The 13466-nt window shown below is 58.5% G+C and overlaps 1 protein-coding gene across 1 annotated transcript in view; it reads left to right on the top strand.

The window, feature by feature from the left end:
• Positions 1-10694: 10694 nt before the first annotated feature.
• PLXNB2 (plexin B2) overlaps positions 10695-13466 on the top strand; it is a 30230-nt gene continuing 27458 nt past the window's right edge. The window contains exons 1-3 of the mRNA XM_044679288.1: positions 10695-11792; positions 12361-12543; positions 13222-13350. Coding sequence (XP_044535223.1) covers positions 10695-11792; positions 12361-12543; positions 13222-13350 — 1410 coding nt within the window. The remainder of the gene's footprint in view (positions 11793-12360; positions 12544-13221; positions 13351-13466) is intronic.

The following is a 13466-nucleotide window of genomic DNA, read 5'->3' as shown; positions in this document are numbered from 1 at the left end:
CTCTCTGTCTCTCTCTCTCTCTCTCTCTCTCCTTCTCCCTCTCTCTTTTCTTCTCTCTCTCCTCTCCTCTCTGTCTCTTCTTTCTCTTCTCTCTCTCTCTCTCTCTCCTCTTCTCTCCTTCTCTCTCTCTCCCCCTCTCTCCCGCCCTCTCCCTCTCCCTCTCCCTGTCTCTGTCTCTCTCCCCCTCCTCCCTCTCTCCAGAAGAGATCTGTTCCAGCTCTAACCTCCTGTGGTTCTGCATTTTCCTGCATTCTTGACCCGGGCCCAGCTGCTGAGGCATGGCAGCCCTAAAGGCCTTGGCTGACTAACAGAACTGTCCCCTTGGTCTCTGGGATGAGGGCTGCCCACCCCTCACTGCACCCCTCAAACTCGACTTCTGCTCGCACGTGCGGGAGCTCTCTTTGGCTTCTGGGACTCCGACAGCGTCTCCATTTGCTCCGGGGGTTCGGGCTAGATGGACAGACGGACGGACCAGTCTGCCTCTGGCCTGGCAAGGGCTGAGAGCTGATTCTCCATGTCTGCCAGGCCACATTTGCTGGGAAATGAGGCAGAATCGTGGCCGTGATTTGGACGAGTCCTTTGGCCTGGAAAAGAGGCCTTGAGGAGCTGGGTGTTGAGTGAGGGGGCAGGGAACAGGGCTGGAGTCCCAGAATGCTGTCCTCCTGCTCCTCACAGACCAGGCCTGCGTGACCACGTGCCCATCTCTGGGAGCCTGGGTTTGCCAGCACAAGCAGGGCGTTTGCTAAGTTGGGTTGCTAACGGTGAGGCCAGAGCAGGAGCTGAAGGCCCACTCAGCCTCCAGGACCTTGCAGGACTTGGGAAGGTTAGAAGGGGGCACTGGGTACGCTGGGCGATGGAAGTAGGCAGGGAGGAGCCATTGAAAGCGTTTGATCTGAGGCTGCCCCAGAAGCTGCTGGGAGACATGAGCTGATCTTCATTTGGGGGCCAGCCCTGTCTAGGCCGAGTGCCCCCCACTGCCTGGCACCGCCGGCCCACTGTGTCCAGTCTTTAGCCACAGCTGCTCCTGCCTCTCTCCACCCCAAAAAGTCCCCCATTTTGGGGAGGGGGTGTTGCCTGAGAACAGCTGCTGCCCCCACTAGTGCCAGCACCCTGGGCAGCTTCCAGCAGCAACCATGGCAAAGATGGTATCTGGCACCTTCTTGGGCAAAGGGAAGGAGTGAGCCAGGCAAAGAGGAGGGAGCTGAATTCCTGCCTAGAGGGGAGGGGGCCTCTTCCCCGCTGGCCTGGGCTTTTGCCTCCTCACTGCCCCCGGCCTCTCCTTCCTCCAGAAGACTGCACGGGGACTAGGGTTCTCCCATAAACCCCGGAGAGAGCTTCCCACGCTGTGGAGGTCTTCCTTGCCCTGGGGATGAGTTGAAGGCCTTGAGGGTAGCTAGCCTCAAGAAAAGGAGGTGATCCTTCTCTGGAAGGCAAAGGGATGAGCCTATCGTCCTGCCCGATCCTAGAGCTGCAGGACTAGCAGTAATGAGGGGAGTAGCAGAAAGGCCGGTTTAGGGAGTGGAGTGGGCTGCCTTGGGAGGTAATGAGCTCCCCATGCAGGGAAGTCTTCACTCACAAGGACTGATAAGCTGGTGATGGCCTTGCAGAAGGGATTTGTTCAGGTGTCAGTTGGATGGACTCGTTGGGTTCCGAGGCCTTGGGATTGTGCTTAGGGACATGGTGGGAGGCCACGTGGTCCGTGGTAGAGTCAGTCAGGACCAGAGCCTGGCTCTGTGTGCCCCCCAGGCTTCACTTGTGAAATGAGAGCACGGGTTGGGCGTTCTCAAACGTCCTGCCCAGTTGGGCCAGTCTGTGATTCCACCAAGAGCAGTTCCATGATGGCGTCACCAAATGCCCATGGTGCTGCCTGCTGCTGAGCTGGGGAACTGGGGAGCTGGCGCCCTGCTCTGTTGGCCCTCCCGCCTCCCCCCCGCCTCCCCCCTCCACACGCACAGCTTCTCTTGGGTTTGGGGAAACGGACGAGCGAATTACTTGAATGTCGGGGTCCCTGGAGCCTCCCTTTCGCTTCTAGCCCCCCCGGGGAATGTTGTCCCATGAGACCATCTTTCATTTCCTTGGGAAGCCCGCAGGGAAATTGTGAAACCATCTTCGCTAGAATGTGGTCGTCGTGGCAAATCTAGGGTGCCTTTCCTGAGGGGGGGGAAGGGGGCTGAACTTCAGTATTCCAGGGCTGCGCCTTCTAGGCCAGGAAGCTGGGCGATGTGCCCCCACTCGGGGTTAGAAGAGCGTCTGCCGTTCAGAGCCGTTTCTCTCTCTCTCTCTCTCCCACTGGTCTTGTAGATAATTGCGGAGCCCAGCGGGAGCCAGACGCCCCTCAGGACGGGGCCTCGGGACAGAGTCATGCAGGACAGAACGTAAGTGAGGCCACGAAGGGAAAGAATTGGGGTGCCCCTGGAAGGGCAAAGGCTCATTGGCCACTGCCTGCAGGGCCAGAGACAAGAGACGGCGGGGAGCCGTGCGAAGAGCTCCATCTCCTCGTCTGTAAATCGAGGGGTTTGGACTAGAGAATCTCAAGATCGTGGGTGGGGAGCCGTCAAGCAGCTAGTGGTGCCGTAGAAGGAGTGCCTGGCTTGGAGTCAAGAAGACTCCTTCCTGGATTCAAATCTGGCCTCAGACACTTCTTAGCTGTGTGACCTGGACAAGTCATTTAACCTTGACTCAGTTTTCTCATCTGTAAAATGATCTGGAGAAGAAAATGGCAAACCGCTGCAGTCTCTCTGCCGAGAAAACCCGAGTCAATGTGGGGGTCCAAATTAAAACTGAAGAGGGGCTCTGCTCTCGAGCTCCCATTCCAACGAGGGGAAGCAATCCAGAGAGGGGGGCAGCTGCGAGGCAGATGGAAAGGCCCCAGAGTCCTTGAGGGAGGGCCCTGGGGTAATGCCCAATGGGTCCTTCGGGTCCAGGTGCAGACAAATCAGATGGTGTAGACCAGTGATTCCCAAAGTGGGTACCATCGCCCCCTGGTGGGTGCTGCAGCGATCCAGGGAGGCGGTGATGGCCACAGGTACATTTATCTTTCCTATTGATTGCTATTAAAATTTTTTAAAAATTAATTTCTGGGGGGGGCTAAGTCATATTTTTTCTGGAAAGGGGGTGGCAGGCCAAAAAAGTTTGGGAACCCCTGGTGTAGACAGCCAGATTGGTGCAAGTGTAGATGGTGACGTGCCTAGGCCACCATGCATGTGTGGTCACATCATATAGGAGAGTGACTAGAGTGGGAATCTTGCTGTTTGGAGATCTGGATTCTAATCCTGCTCCTGACACCAGCTGAGTCACCTCTCTGAACCTCAGTTTTCTCCTATGGAAAATGGGGCTATGAATGTCTGCACTGTTGGGAGACTTTCAGGTGTCTCCGCTGTTAGGCGTCTTGTGAGGATGCTGGCGGGCGCCTGGGCTGGTGAGGGCTCGGCCCCAGCCTGCCGGACGAGCGGCTCCGGTGGGTGTCCTCACAGGAGCACATTGGAACTGAAGGAGGGGCTTCGGGGAGTTTCTTAGGGTTTAAGAAGCGGGGATCTTGGGGAGTAAAGGTGACACTGCCCCGACCGGTGTAGACAAAGGGGCCCTTGCCGGTGTTGGAACGAGGAGGTAAGCGGAGGGGGTCAGGAGCACAAAGCGGGATTCCGAGGTGCCGGGGCTGAGTAGATGGGGATTAGGCAGCCAGGTCAGAGTTCTGGGGGGAAATGGGCAGGTGTAGACAGCAGAGTGGGCAGGTGTAGAGTGGACAAGTAAGCTTCTAGAGTAATCCAGCCCAGGAAATGAGGAGGGAAATCGCAACGGGAATAAATGTAGCCGGAAGGCCAGACTGGCCATAGGGCAGGTGTGGATGGGAGATGCTTTGAGCTTGGGGCAGTGGTGCTGGGTTCACATCCCGCCTCTGGGCCTCGCTGGTCATGTAAGCCTAAGGAAATCCTGTAGCATGGGGGAAGGCGGGGGGGGGGGGGTGGTCATGCTGGCAGTACTGGCTGCCTCCACTCTTGTTTGGGATGTGGAAAATCTAATCAGGCTGTTCCTTTCGGTCCAGATAGAAAGTGAGGGGTTTCTATTATAGAGTCAGAGGTCTTGGCTTTGGGTTCAAGGTACTGCTTCCTACCTGTGTGACCTTGGACCAGTCATTTGAAACCTGACTTTCTTCTCTGTAAATGGGATCCTGTCATTCAGGGGAACGTGACAGCCGACTCCAGGTCTTTAAGGCAGTCCTAGGGACGGGAGGGTGAGGGGGCAGCTTTAGAGAGGCCAATTAAGGCTTGGGATCCAGAAGAGTTTCCTGACCACGGAAAGTAGCCCAAAGGGGAACAGACTGCCCTAGGGGTAGTGAGCTGCCTGTCACCAGAGGTCTTCAGCAGAGGCTGGATTTCTGCCTACTTGGGCTCAGGCCCAGACCTTTTAGGTCCTTTCCAGACTTAAATCTCCCATGTTGTGGGAAGGACAAGGAAGACGGATGAGACTGGAAAGTCTGGATGGCCTTCCTGGAGGAGGTGGGGGAATCTGTTAGAGAAGCTATTAGGGGAAGGAGGAGTCTTCGAGGCAGTGCTCAGTCTGGAATGAGTTTTCCGGAGTTACAGCGGGAAGGAGTCTGGGCAGACGGTCAGAGTTGCCTTCACGGAAACTTACCTCCTGCCCCTTGCCAGGAAGGACGGGCTTCGAAGGAAGCCCCAAACCCCGAGCATGAAGGGGCTCCCCGGGGAGGCTTGCAAAACAGGAAGCGCTTGGAGTCCATTCCAGGAAACCTTGACTGGCCCTGGCAGCTAGATGGCCGGCCGGCCGGTCATGGCAGCAGAGCATGGGGGGGCCCGCGGAGTTCCCAGCAGGGACTGGAGTCACCCTCTCACCTAGGGGCCATTCTCTTCCCCTCCCCCAGGGCCTTGGCTCGGTTCTCCAGCAGAACCGAAGGAGGCTTGAGAAGGCGCTGCTGCTGGGAGGGCACCCCAAGTCCCTTTGGCTACAACCCGGAGCCATTTCCATTGAGGCGAGGAGTGAGCGGCCATAGTAGAAGCTAGGCAGCTCCTGGCGTGCTTCCCCGGCCCTTGGACTGGCTGTCGTCCAGGGTGGGATTGAACACTGTGGGGCCAGCGTGTGGGGGCCCCTGTGCCCTGGGGGTGTCGCCCAGCCCAGCCGCCATTTTTCTAATGTTGTTGGGGGGAGTCTGTGACCTAGTGTGTATGTTTGCTACGTCCTCATGTGTGTCTGTGGCCCATTGTGTGTGTGTGTGTGTGTGTGTGTGTGTGTCTGGTTCAGTGTCTGAGTGTGCCACTGTACATCTGTGGCTCGTGGCGTGGCTGGCCCATCCTGCTCCCAGAAGTCCTCTTCCTTACCCCCTTCCACACTCACTGACCCCTGGCAGTGTCTTCTTGTCCCCGGTGTGCAGAAGAGGAGACTGAGGCTCTGGGGGGGCAGCGTCGTTTCTCCCCAGTCCCACCCCTTCCCCACAAAGGGCTGCCAGGCTGGGGGGCCCATCTTTGGGAGGAGAGCCGCCCTGCAGGCTGGAAGGGGGAGGGTGGGCGAGTGATGGAGCCAGCAGGGTCAGGAGGCACAAAGTTCACTTCCGCACCCGGCCGGCTTGGCAGGGTCCCTGGCTGACGAGCTCGCTGAGCAGAGCCCCTGGCTTCCCCCCACCCCCACCCCTGGCCGGCCTCGGCCCTGGCCGATTAGATCTGCAAGGCCGGCCGGCCTCGTCCCAGGAACATTCCGATCATTCCCCCATCAGCACCGGAGCGGAGCGGAGCCAAGCTGAGGGAGGGCCCGAGGCAGGACCAGGCTCTGGGGAACTTTCCTCCCTCTCAGCCCCTCCCACCCAGAGCCAGCCCCACGCCGCCTGGGAAGGACTGCCCAGTAGTCCTCTGGCCACCAGCAGGAAGGTGGGCTCTTGGCTCGGGCTGCAGTGGGCAGAGCAGGACGTAGGTAAGAGCGCAGGACGGGCCCCTGGCTAGGCCACCCCGGCGGCCCAGAGGCAGAGGGCAGTCATGGACCTGTGGGCCTTCCTTTGGCTTCAGCCCCTGGAGATGGGCCTTGCGAGACCAAGCTGGGCAGTCCTGGGCCCGGGAAGGAAGGACCAAAGCCTTGGCTTGCTGGACTCCCTCCCTTCCTTCTGCCCAGACCAGGGACTCAGGGGTGGGGGGTTCTCTTTATCTCAGAGCCTCTCATTGTTTCTTTTTAGGTGTCTCTGTCTCCTCTGTATTCTGATTGGCTCAGCCAGAAGTTTGAGCCGGTCCCTTCCCTTCTGTGTGACTTGGTTTCTTAAAGTAAGAGAATTGGACTAGATGGCCTCTAAGGCTCTCTCCAGCTCTGACTTTGGGCCTCCGTAGGCTGTATCTGACTCTCCTGTGGCCTAATCCTCCCCCCCACCCCAGCTGGGTCACTCTGCTCCTGGAGGAGTCATCCCTCAAGGACTAGGACCTGGTCTCCTCCATTCCAGCTTCTCTTACCCACCAGGGCATCAGGAAATGTCTGGTTGGATTTGTGGATGTGGGTTAAGAGGCTGTCACGGAATGGGGGCCCAGAGCTAATGATGAGTCTGGCATGGAATGTAGGGGGAGGGCAGGGCTTCCTGTGGAGGGCCTTGAGTGGCAGGCCAGCGAGGAGACTCCATATGCGGCTGGGGAAGGGTTTCGAGGAAGGGAGGGTTTGTGTCAGACCTGGGCACTGAGGGGAAAGGGCTTTGGGATTGTGGAAAGGGAGCAGGGCCTGAGCCAGGCAGTGGACCACGAGAAAGATGTGGCGGTGAACTGATCTGACAAGGGCAGGTGCGGAGCGAGGGAGAGAAGCTGAGCCAGGGCTGGGGAGGTTCTGGGAGTTTCGGATCATGAGTTTGGAGGAGCAGCAGCTCTGGGGGAAGAATGCTCTGAGCTTGGAAACTACTTGACAGTTGGATAGTAGATGCTATATTCTTCCAAAGTCTAAACCATTAATGTTAGAATGAAAACCATTCTAGTTGGAGTCAAGGGCCCTGAGTTCAAATCTTGCCTCTGCCACTTACCTCCTGTGAGTCTTTCCTCTCTCTGTCAATGAGGGCCTTGGACCCTCTCTGCCTCAGTTTCCCGACCTCTAAAGTGAAAAGTTGGCTGCAGTGGCCTCGGAGGCTGCTTCCAGCTCCAGTTGTGGGATCCTGGGGGTAATGATCCGCCCCTTTTGTTTTTGTTTTTCTGTGTCCCCAGTCTGGGATATGTTTCTGGCCAGTTGTTACTGCCTACCTCCAGGACCTCCCATCTCTCTCTATCCACTGAGCCACCTAGCTTCCCCCAACTGGCAAACCTTGCTGTCTCTCCTCTAATATCTCCCACGTCTGTCACATGGCCTGGCCAAGCCCTCACCTCCTTTCCCCTATACTATTTAAACAACCATCTCTCCTGCCTCCTTGCTCCTGAGAGCTTGTACTTCACAGAGGCTCATGGGATCAGGGCTCTAGAACTGGGGGTTGGGGGGGGTGTCTAGTCCAAGTCACATTTTACAGTTGAGGGAAATGAGACCCAGACAAGTAAGTGACCTGTGAGGTACCCAAGGTCTCACATTGCTCATAAAGGTCTACGGCATCAGCACCCGGACCCTGGGCTTGGAGCAGTTTGGCTCCCCAGGCACTTCCCAGTGGAAGACCGCTGGGTGCAGAGCCCTGTACGGGCCAGGTCGGGCTCTGGGAAAGGGTCCCAGCTTTGCTCCCAAGCCAGGAGAGGGATAAGCGCCCCCAGCTTCAGAGATCACACAGTGAATGGATTGTGGACACACAGCTGAGGGGGAAGAAGGTGGGGGCCCGAGAGGGCCAGGGCCAGGGAACGGCTGGGATGGAGGCATGAGTAGATGGACACTCTTCAGCACACAGACCCATCCTCCCACCCCTGGCGGCTGCAACTGCGGCTCCACCTGCCTCCTTCCTCTTAGCTTCGGGCCCCCTCCTCCTCTTTTTTCCAGGCTTCTATTCTGCTTTGGCGCGGAGGGCCCGGGAAGGGGTGGGAGAAGGGGGCTTCTGCCCTGGAGGAAGGGGCTGGGCTGGATACCCTGCGTCTGAGACGGAGGGACGAAGGGGGTGGGGGTCGGGGAAGATTCCGTGTGAGTCCGGGCTCTCGGCCTCTTTCTCTGCATGGACTAGAGGCGGATTAAGTAGCTGATTAAATTCTCGGCCTCTTTCCTGAGCCCCGGTCATGGGGCTTGGATTTTCCCGTCTCTCATGGTCAGTCCAGACACCTCAGCATGGAAGGGAGACCAAGCCAGGCCTGAGAGGGACGTCAGGGCAAGGCCGCCTGCTCACGGTCACACACACACACACACACACACACACACACACACACACACACACACACACACACAGCCGTCTCTACTAAAGTGTGCTCCACATTCTCTCTTTGTCTCTGTATCTCAGGATCTCTGTCTCTCCCATCTAACAGTCACACATGTGCCAGCTTGGGGAGGGGGGCTCGATGTCTCTCACCCCGTTTCACACCTCTCCCCGCCCATGTCTTCTCCCCCCCATTGGGGGGCACTGGAAGGGCTCAGGAACAAAGAGGGGATGGAGGGGGCGTCTCTGGAGCAGTCCCTCCCCCCCACCCCAGGGGGCTGATCACATACAGAATTTTGAATGAACCCTGGGAGGCCGGGCAGGCAGGCAGACAGGCTGGCAGGCAGGCAGGCAGGCAGGGAGAGAGGGAGGGAGGGAGGGAGGGAGGAGAAAGAAATGTTTCCAAAGGAGAAGATTTGTAAGTCAATGAGCCCCAGCCCACCCTGAGCACGAGAGACTGCCTCTGTGCGTCCCAGTTCCAGCCTCTTTGTGAGTTAGTGCATGGACAGACACAGGCGTGGACACACGGTGCCCACATGTTCACGTGGGATCGTGTGGCCCCGAGACCGTGGCCCTGGCTGCAGAATGAAGGGGCTGCCTGTGGGGCTTTGGGCTCTGTAGCCAGTGAGAGGGCTGGGAGACAGAGCTGGGGGCCTCTCTGGGCTCATGGCGGGGTTATAAATAGGGCATCCCCAGGGGTGGTAGCAGGCGTGTGAGGGCCAGCTGCAGGCGGGGAGCTCCTCGGGAAGGGGGCTCTCTAGTCTCTTTACACCTTTCCAAGATGTAACTCTCCAGAGGGCAGCGGGGCTCCCGAGGCTTCTGTGGACCAACGTGTTGGTGGGCTTGGGTGGGAGTGTGGAAATCTGGGCACCCCAATGTTCCCGTCTGGACCTCTGGGGCTTCCTCCAGCCCTGGGTTGGGGATCTGTGTGTGTTTCCAGGGGGCACCCGTGCTTTGTGTTTACAAGCTCTGACGGAGGTATCCGGCTAGGTCTGAGCACAGCGAGAGGAGCCTCAGTCACTGACTATCTCTCTCTGATCGAGCCTCAGTTTCCCCCCCTGGTGAATTAGGATTGTTGTTCTTTGGCAGATATAGGAAACAAGAGTGAATCAAGAGGGGGGAGCCATGGGGCTCAGTGGATTGAGAGTCAGGCCTCTTCCTAGCTGGGTACCCTGGGCAAGTCACCTACCCCCCATTGCCTGACGCTTGCCGCTCTTCTGCCTTGGAACAGATACTCGGTATTGAGTCTAAGACGTTTTTTTAAAAGTGAATCAAGAGTGGTCATTGTGTGCACGTGTGTCTGTGGTTCTCTTGTGGAAGAGATCTTGTCAGGAAGTTTGTTATTCAGTCATTTCAGTCATGTCTGACTCTTCGTGACCCCGTCGGGGGTTTTCTTGGCAAAGCCCCTGGAGTGGTTTGCCATTTCCATTTTATAGATGAGGAAACCAAGGCAAACAGGGAGAAGTGACTTGCCCAGGGTCACCCAGCTAGGAAGTGTCCGAGGCCAGATTTGAACTCAGGAAGAGGAGCCTTCTGACTCCAGCTGGCCATCCCTCTAGCTTTCCTGGAGTCAGGAAGACCCGAGTTAAAATTTGATACAAGACACTCATTCTTTGGCCCTGGGCAAGTCACTTAACCTCTGCCTGCCTCCGTTTCATCATCTCCACAATGGGAGCAATACCAGTGGCTGCCTCTCAGGGTAGTTGTGATGATGTTGCTCTTACGTGTTTCAGAGTGTGCTCGTGGGTGCCTGTGTGGGTCCATGTGTGTGCTGGCATGTCCACGGGGGCGGCGTGTATGCCCAGAGGGCACTGCCTCCTAGCCCTGGCCGAGGCCTCCGATTCCGAGCCAGGAGGGGAGGCTGAGCAGGTTTCTAATCGCTCTCTTACCCGGGTACCTCGGGAAGGTCGGAGACGCCCAGGGAGCCGAGTGAGGAGGGCGCTTTTGACCAGCACTGAGATATGAGCTGGTCAGGGCAGACCCTGGGACGGGAGGCTGGGAAGGCTGAAGCTTAGGCTTTCTCTGACTGGACATATAAAATGGGAAGCGCCCTAGCTGTGCCACCCTCCTGGGAGAGCTAGGGGGCCACGGAGGTCCCTTACGACAGACCGTCGGGGAGACCTGCGATGGGGACGGGCAGAACCAGCTTGGTTAGGGTTGTGATTGCCCAAAGGGGCCGAGAGCCTGCGCCAGGGTAACCGACAGCTCTTGACAGGCGTGAGAAGGCAGCCAGTGTCTGGGAAACCAAGCTCGGGGTCTCTGCTCCGGTTTGGTGGTGGTGTTCTGGGCTCGGGCAGACCCCGGGGGCGCCGGCCTGCTTTCCCAGGCTCTGGGAAGTCTGGGATCGCGGACTCGACCTGACCGCTGACCGCCTTCTGCTTCTTGTCCCCGCAGGCTGCCGAGGAGCAGGATGGCGTCGTGGATGTGGACGCTGATCCTGCTGAGCTCCTTGTGGCCCGCAAGCCACGGCTCGAGGCCCCGGAAGCTGGAATTCTTCCGCAGTAAGACAGAGTTAAACCACCTGGTGGTCGATGAAGCATCGGGGACGGTGTACCTGGGGGCCGTGAATGCCCTTTACCAGCTCACTGCTGACCTGCAGCTGGTCCACGAGGTGGAAACGGGGCCTGCCCTGGACAACAAGAAATGCACGCCGCCCATCGAGCCGAGCCAGTGCCAAGAGGCCGTGGACATGGATAACGTCAACAAGCTGCTCCTGCTCGATCGGCCGGCCGGGCGGCTGGTGGAGTGCGGCAGCCTCTTCAAGGGCATCTGTGCCCTCAGGGAGCTGGGCAACATCTCCCACCGCATCTTCTATGAGGACAGCAGCGGGGAAAAGTCCTTCGTGGCCAGCAACGACGAGCGCGTCTCCACGGTGGGGCTGGTGACCAGCGTGGGCAAGGATGATGGCGACGGAGGGCCTGGCGAGCGTGTGCTTTTCGTGGGCAAGGGCAACGGGCCCCATGACAACGGGATCATCATCAGCACCCGCCTGCTGGACCGCAAGGATGGCAAGGAGGCCTTCGAAGCCTACACGGACCACACAGCCTTCAAGGCGGGCTACCTGTCGGCCAACACCCAGCAGTTCGTGGCCGTGTTTGAGGATGGCGACTACGTCTTCTTCATCTTTAACCAGCAGGACAAGCAGCCCGCCAAGAACCGTACCATCGTGGCCCGCATGTGCAAGCAAGACTCCTTCTACTACTCCTACTTTGAGATGGACCTGGAGTGCCAGGGCCCCTCCGGGGACGTTTACAGCATCTGCCATGCAGCCTTCGTGGCGCCAGGACCCACGCCGGAGGCCAGTCAGGTGCTCTTCGCAGTCTTTAGTAAAGACAGTAAGGGCAGCGGCGGCACCCCTCGCTCGGCACTGTGCCTCTTCCCCTTGGAGAAGGTCCACCAGAAGATGGAGGAGAACAGGAACAAATGCTACATGGGCGCTCAGGGGAGCAGCTCTGAGACCTTCTACAAGCCCTTCCACGGGGACATCCAGTGTGTGAGCCATGGAGCGGTGAGTCCCGGCCTGGGCCGCTGGCAGTCGGGGAGGAAGAAGGGGTTGGGAAGATTGGGACGTCCTCCTCCAGATCTGGGGGGACGGCGTGAACAGGAGCCTTGGGAGAGTTATACAGGAGGGCTCCCATCTCCTGGGTCCTCACGTGGGCCATGACACGGGGCTTGTGTTTGGTGATTCGTTCAGGCCAGTAAAGGAGAACTCCACCGCTTAGTAAGCGCCCTCTGTGTGCAGAGCCCTGTGCCAACCCCGAAGGGAACTGGGAAGACCCTGTCCCCAGCCTTGTGAGGGGTGCTCAGAGTAAGGGGGGATAGCCTGTCAATTCCGAGGGGGGCACCGGTCTGCCGGAGAGAGGGCTAGAAGAGGAGACACTGCTTGGGGTGAGCTCATTACCCTGCTGGGGTAGCAGCTTGGACCTCATTGCAGGCCCCTCAGGGAGATGGTATGGGCAGTGGCTTGGGAGATGAGGAGAAGGCAGGCAGCAGGCAGTAGCAGCAGCAAAGGTGGGCTGGAGTGAGGGGCCAGGGAAGAAGAGCCAACTGGGGGCTCACCCCTGCCTGGTCCACAGATGGCCAGCCAGAGCTTCCGCTGTGGCTCTGAGCACCTACCGTACCCCCTGGGGAGCCGGGACGGGCTGGTGGGCACCGCTACCCTGCAGAGAGATGGCATAAACCTGACGGCAGTGACTGTGACGACTGAAAATGGGCACACTGTGGTCTTACTGGGGACATCGGATGGCCGCGTCCACAAGGTGAGAACAGACCCCTGCCTGATCACTGGTCACTGGGCAGGGCGGGGAGCCAGCAGGCGTGTGCCTTCCCCTCCCTGCCCTGAATCTCTGCTCTACTGCCCTAGGTAGTGGGCAAGAAAGTCTGGGCTTCAGGAAGGGGGAAATGGAGTCAGAAGGGGTGAGTCCAGGGATGGCCCCCAGAATTTAATGTAGCCTCATAGTAAGGTACACTAACTCTATGACCTGAGGCTGTGATGGTGAACCTATGGCAAATGTGCCAAAGATGGCATGCAGAGACCTCTCTGAGGACACCCGCGCCATCGCCCACCAGAGTTGGTTACTAGAAAGGCAGAGGGACTCCCGCAGAGCTGCTCCCTTCCACCTCCCCACCCCTCTGCCTAATGGAAGCACTTACTCCCTCCCCTGAGAGGAGTGCTTGGGCAGGGGGTCATAGCACTTGGTCTCAGGTTGGGGTGGGGGACACAGGCAGGGGCCAGGCATGGCACGCAATCTCTAAAAGATTTGCCATCACTGACCTGGGGCGAGTCATTCCCCTAGTGGGAGATATACCGCTCCAACTCTTGTGGAGATCGCGTGCCGTCCCCTCTGAAGGGTATGATGTAGCTCCAGGGGTTGGTTGTCCAAGAAGGCTTCCTGGAAGAGGAAGCCAGGATGACGATCCTTCCTTCCTCTCCTCAGGTGTTCCTGAGGGCCGATGGGACATCCATGGAGTACGGCTCTATCCTCGTGGAAGTAAACAAACGCATCGAGAGAGATTTGGTGTTTTCCACCAATGGGACAAATCTCTACGTTATGACCCAGGACAAGGTACCAGGCCCAGCTGGTGGCAGCAGCCACCCCAAGGGGGTCAGGGGCCCCCACCCCGGACAAGTTGCCGGGCTGAGAGACATGAGAATAGGCCTGTAGCAGATTCATCCTTTAGC

Source organism: Gracilinanus agilis, chromosome 5 (genome assembly GCF_016433145.1).
Source record: "Gracilinanus agilis isolate LMUSP501 chromosome 5, AgileGrace, whole genome shotgun sequence".
In the NCBI taxonomy this organism is placed as follows: Eukaryota; Metazoa; Chordata; class Mammalia; order Didelphimorphia; family Didelphidae; genus Gracilinanus; species Gracilinanus agilis.
This window is presented reverse-complemented; position numbering and strand designations above follow the sequence as displayed.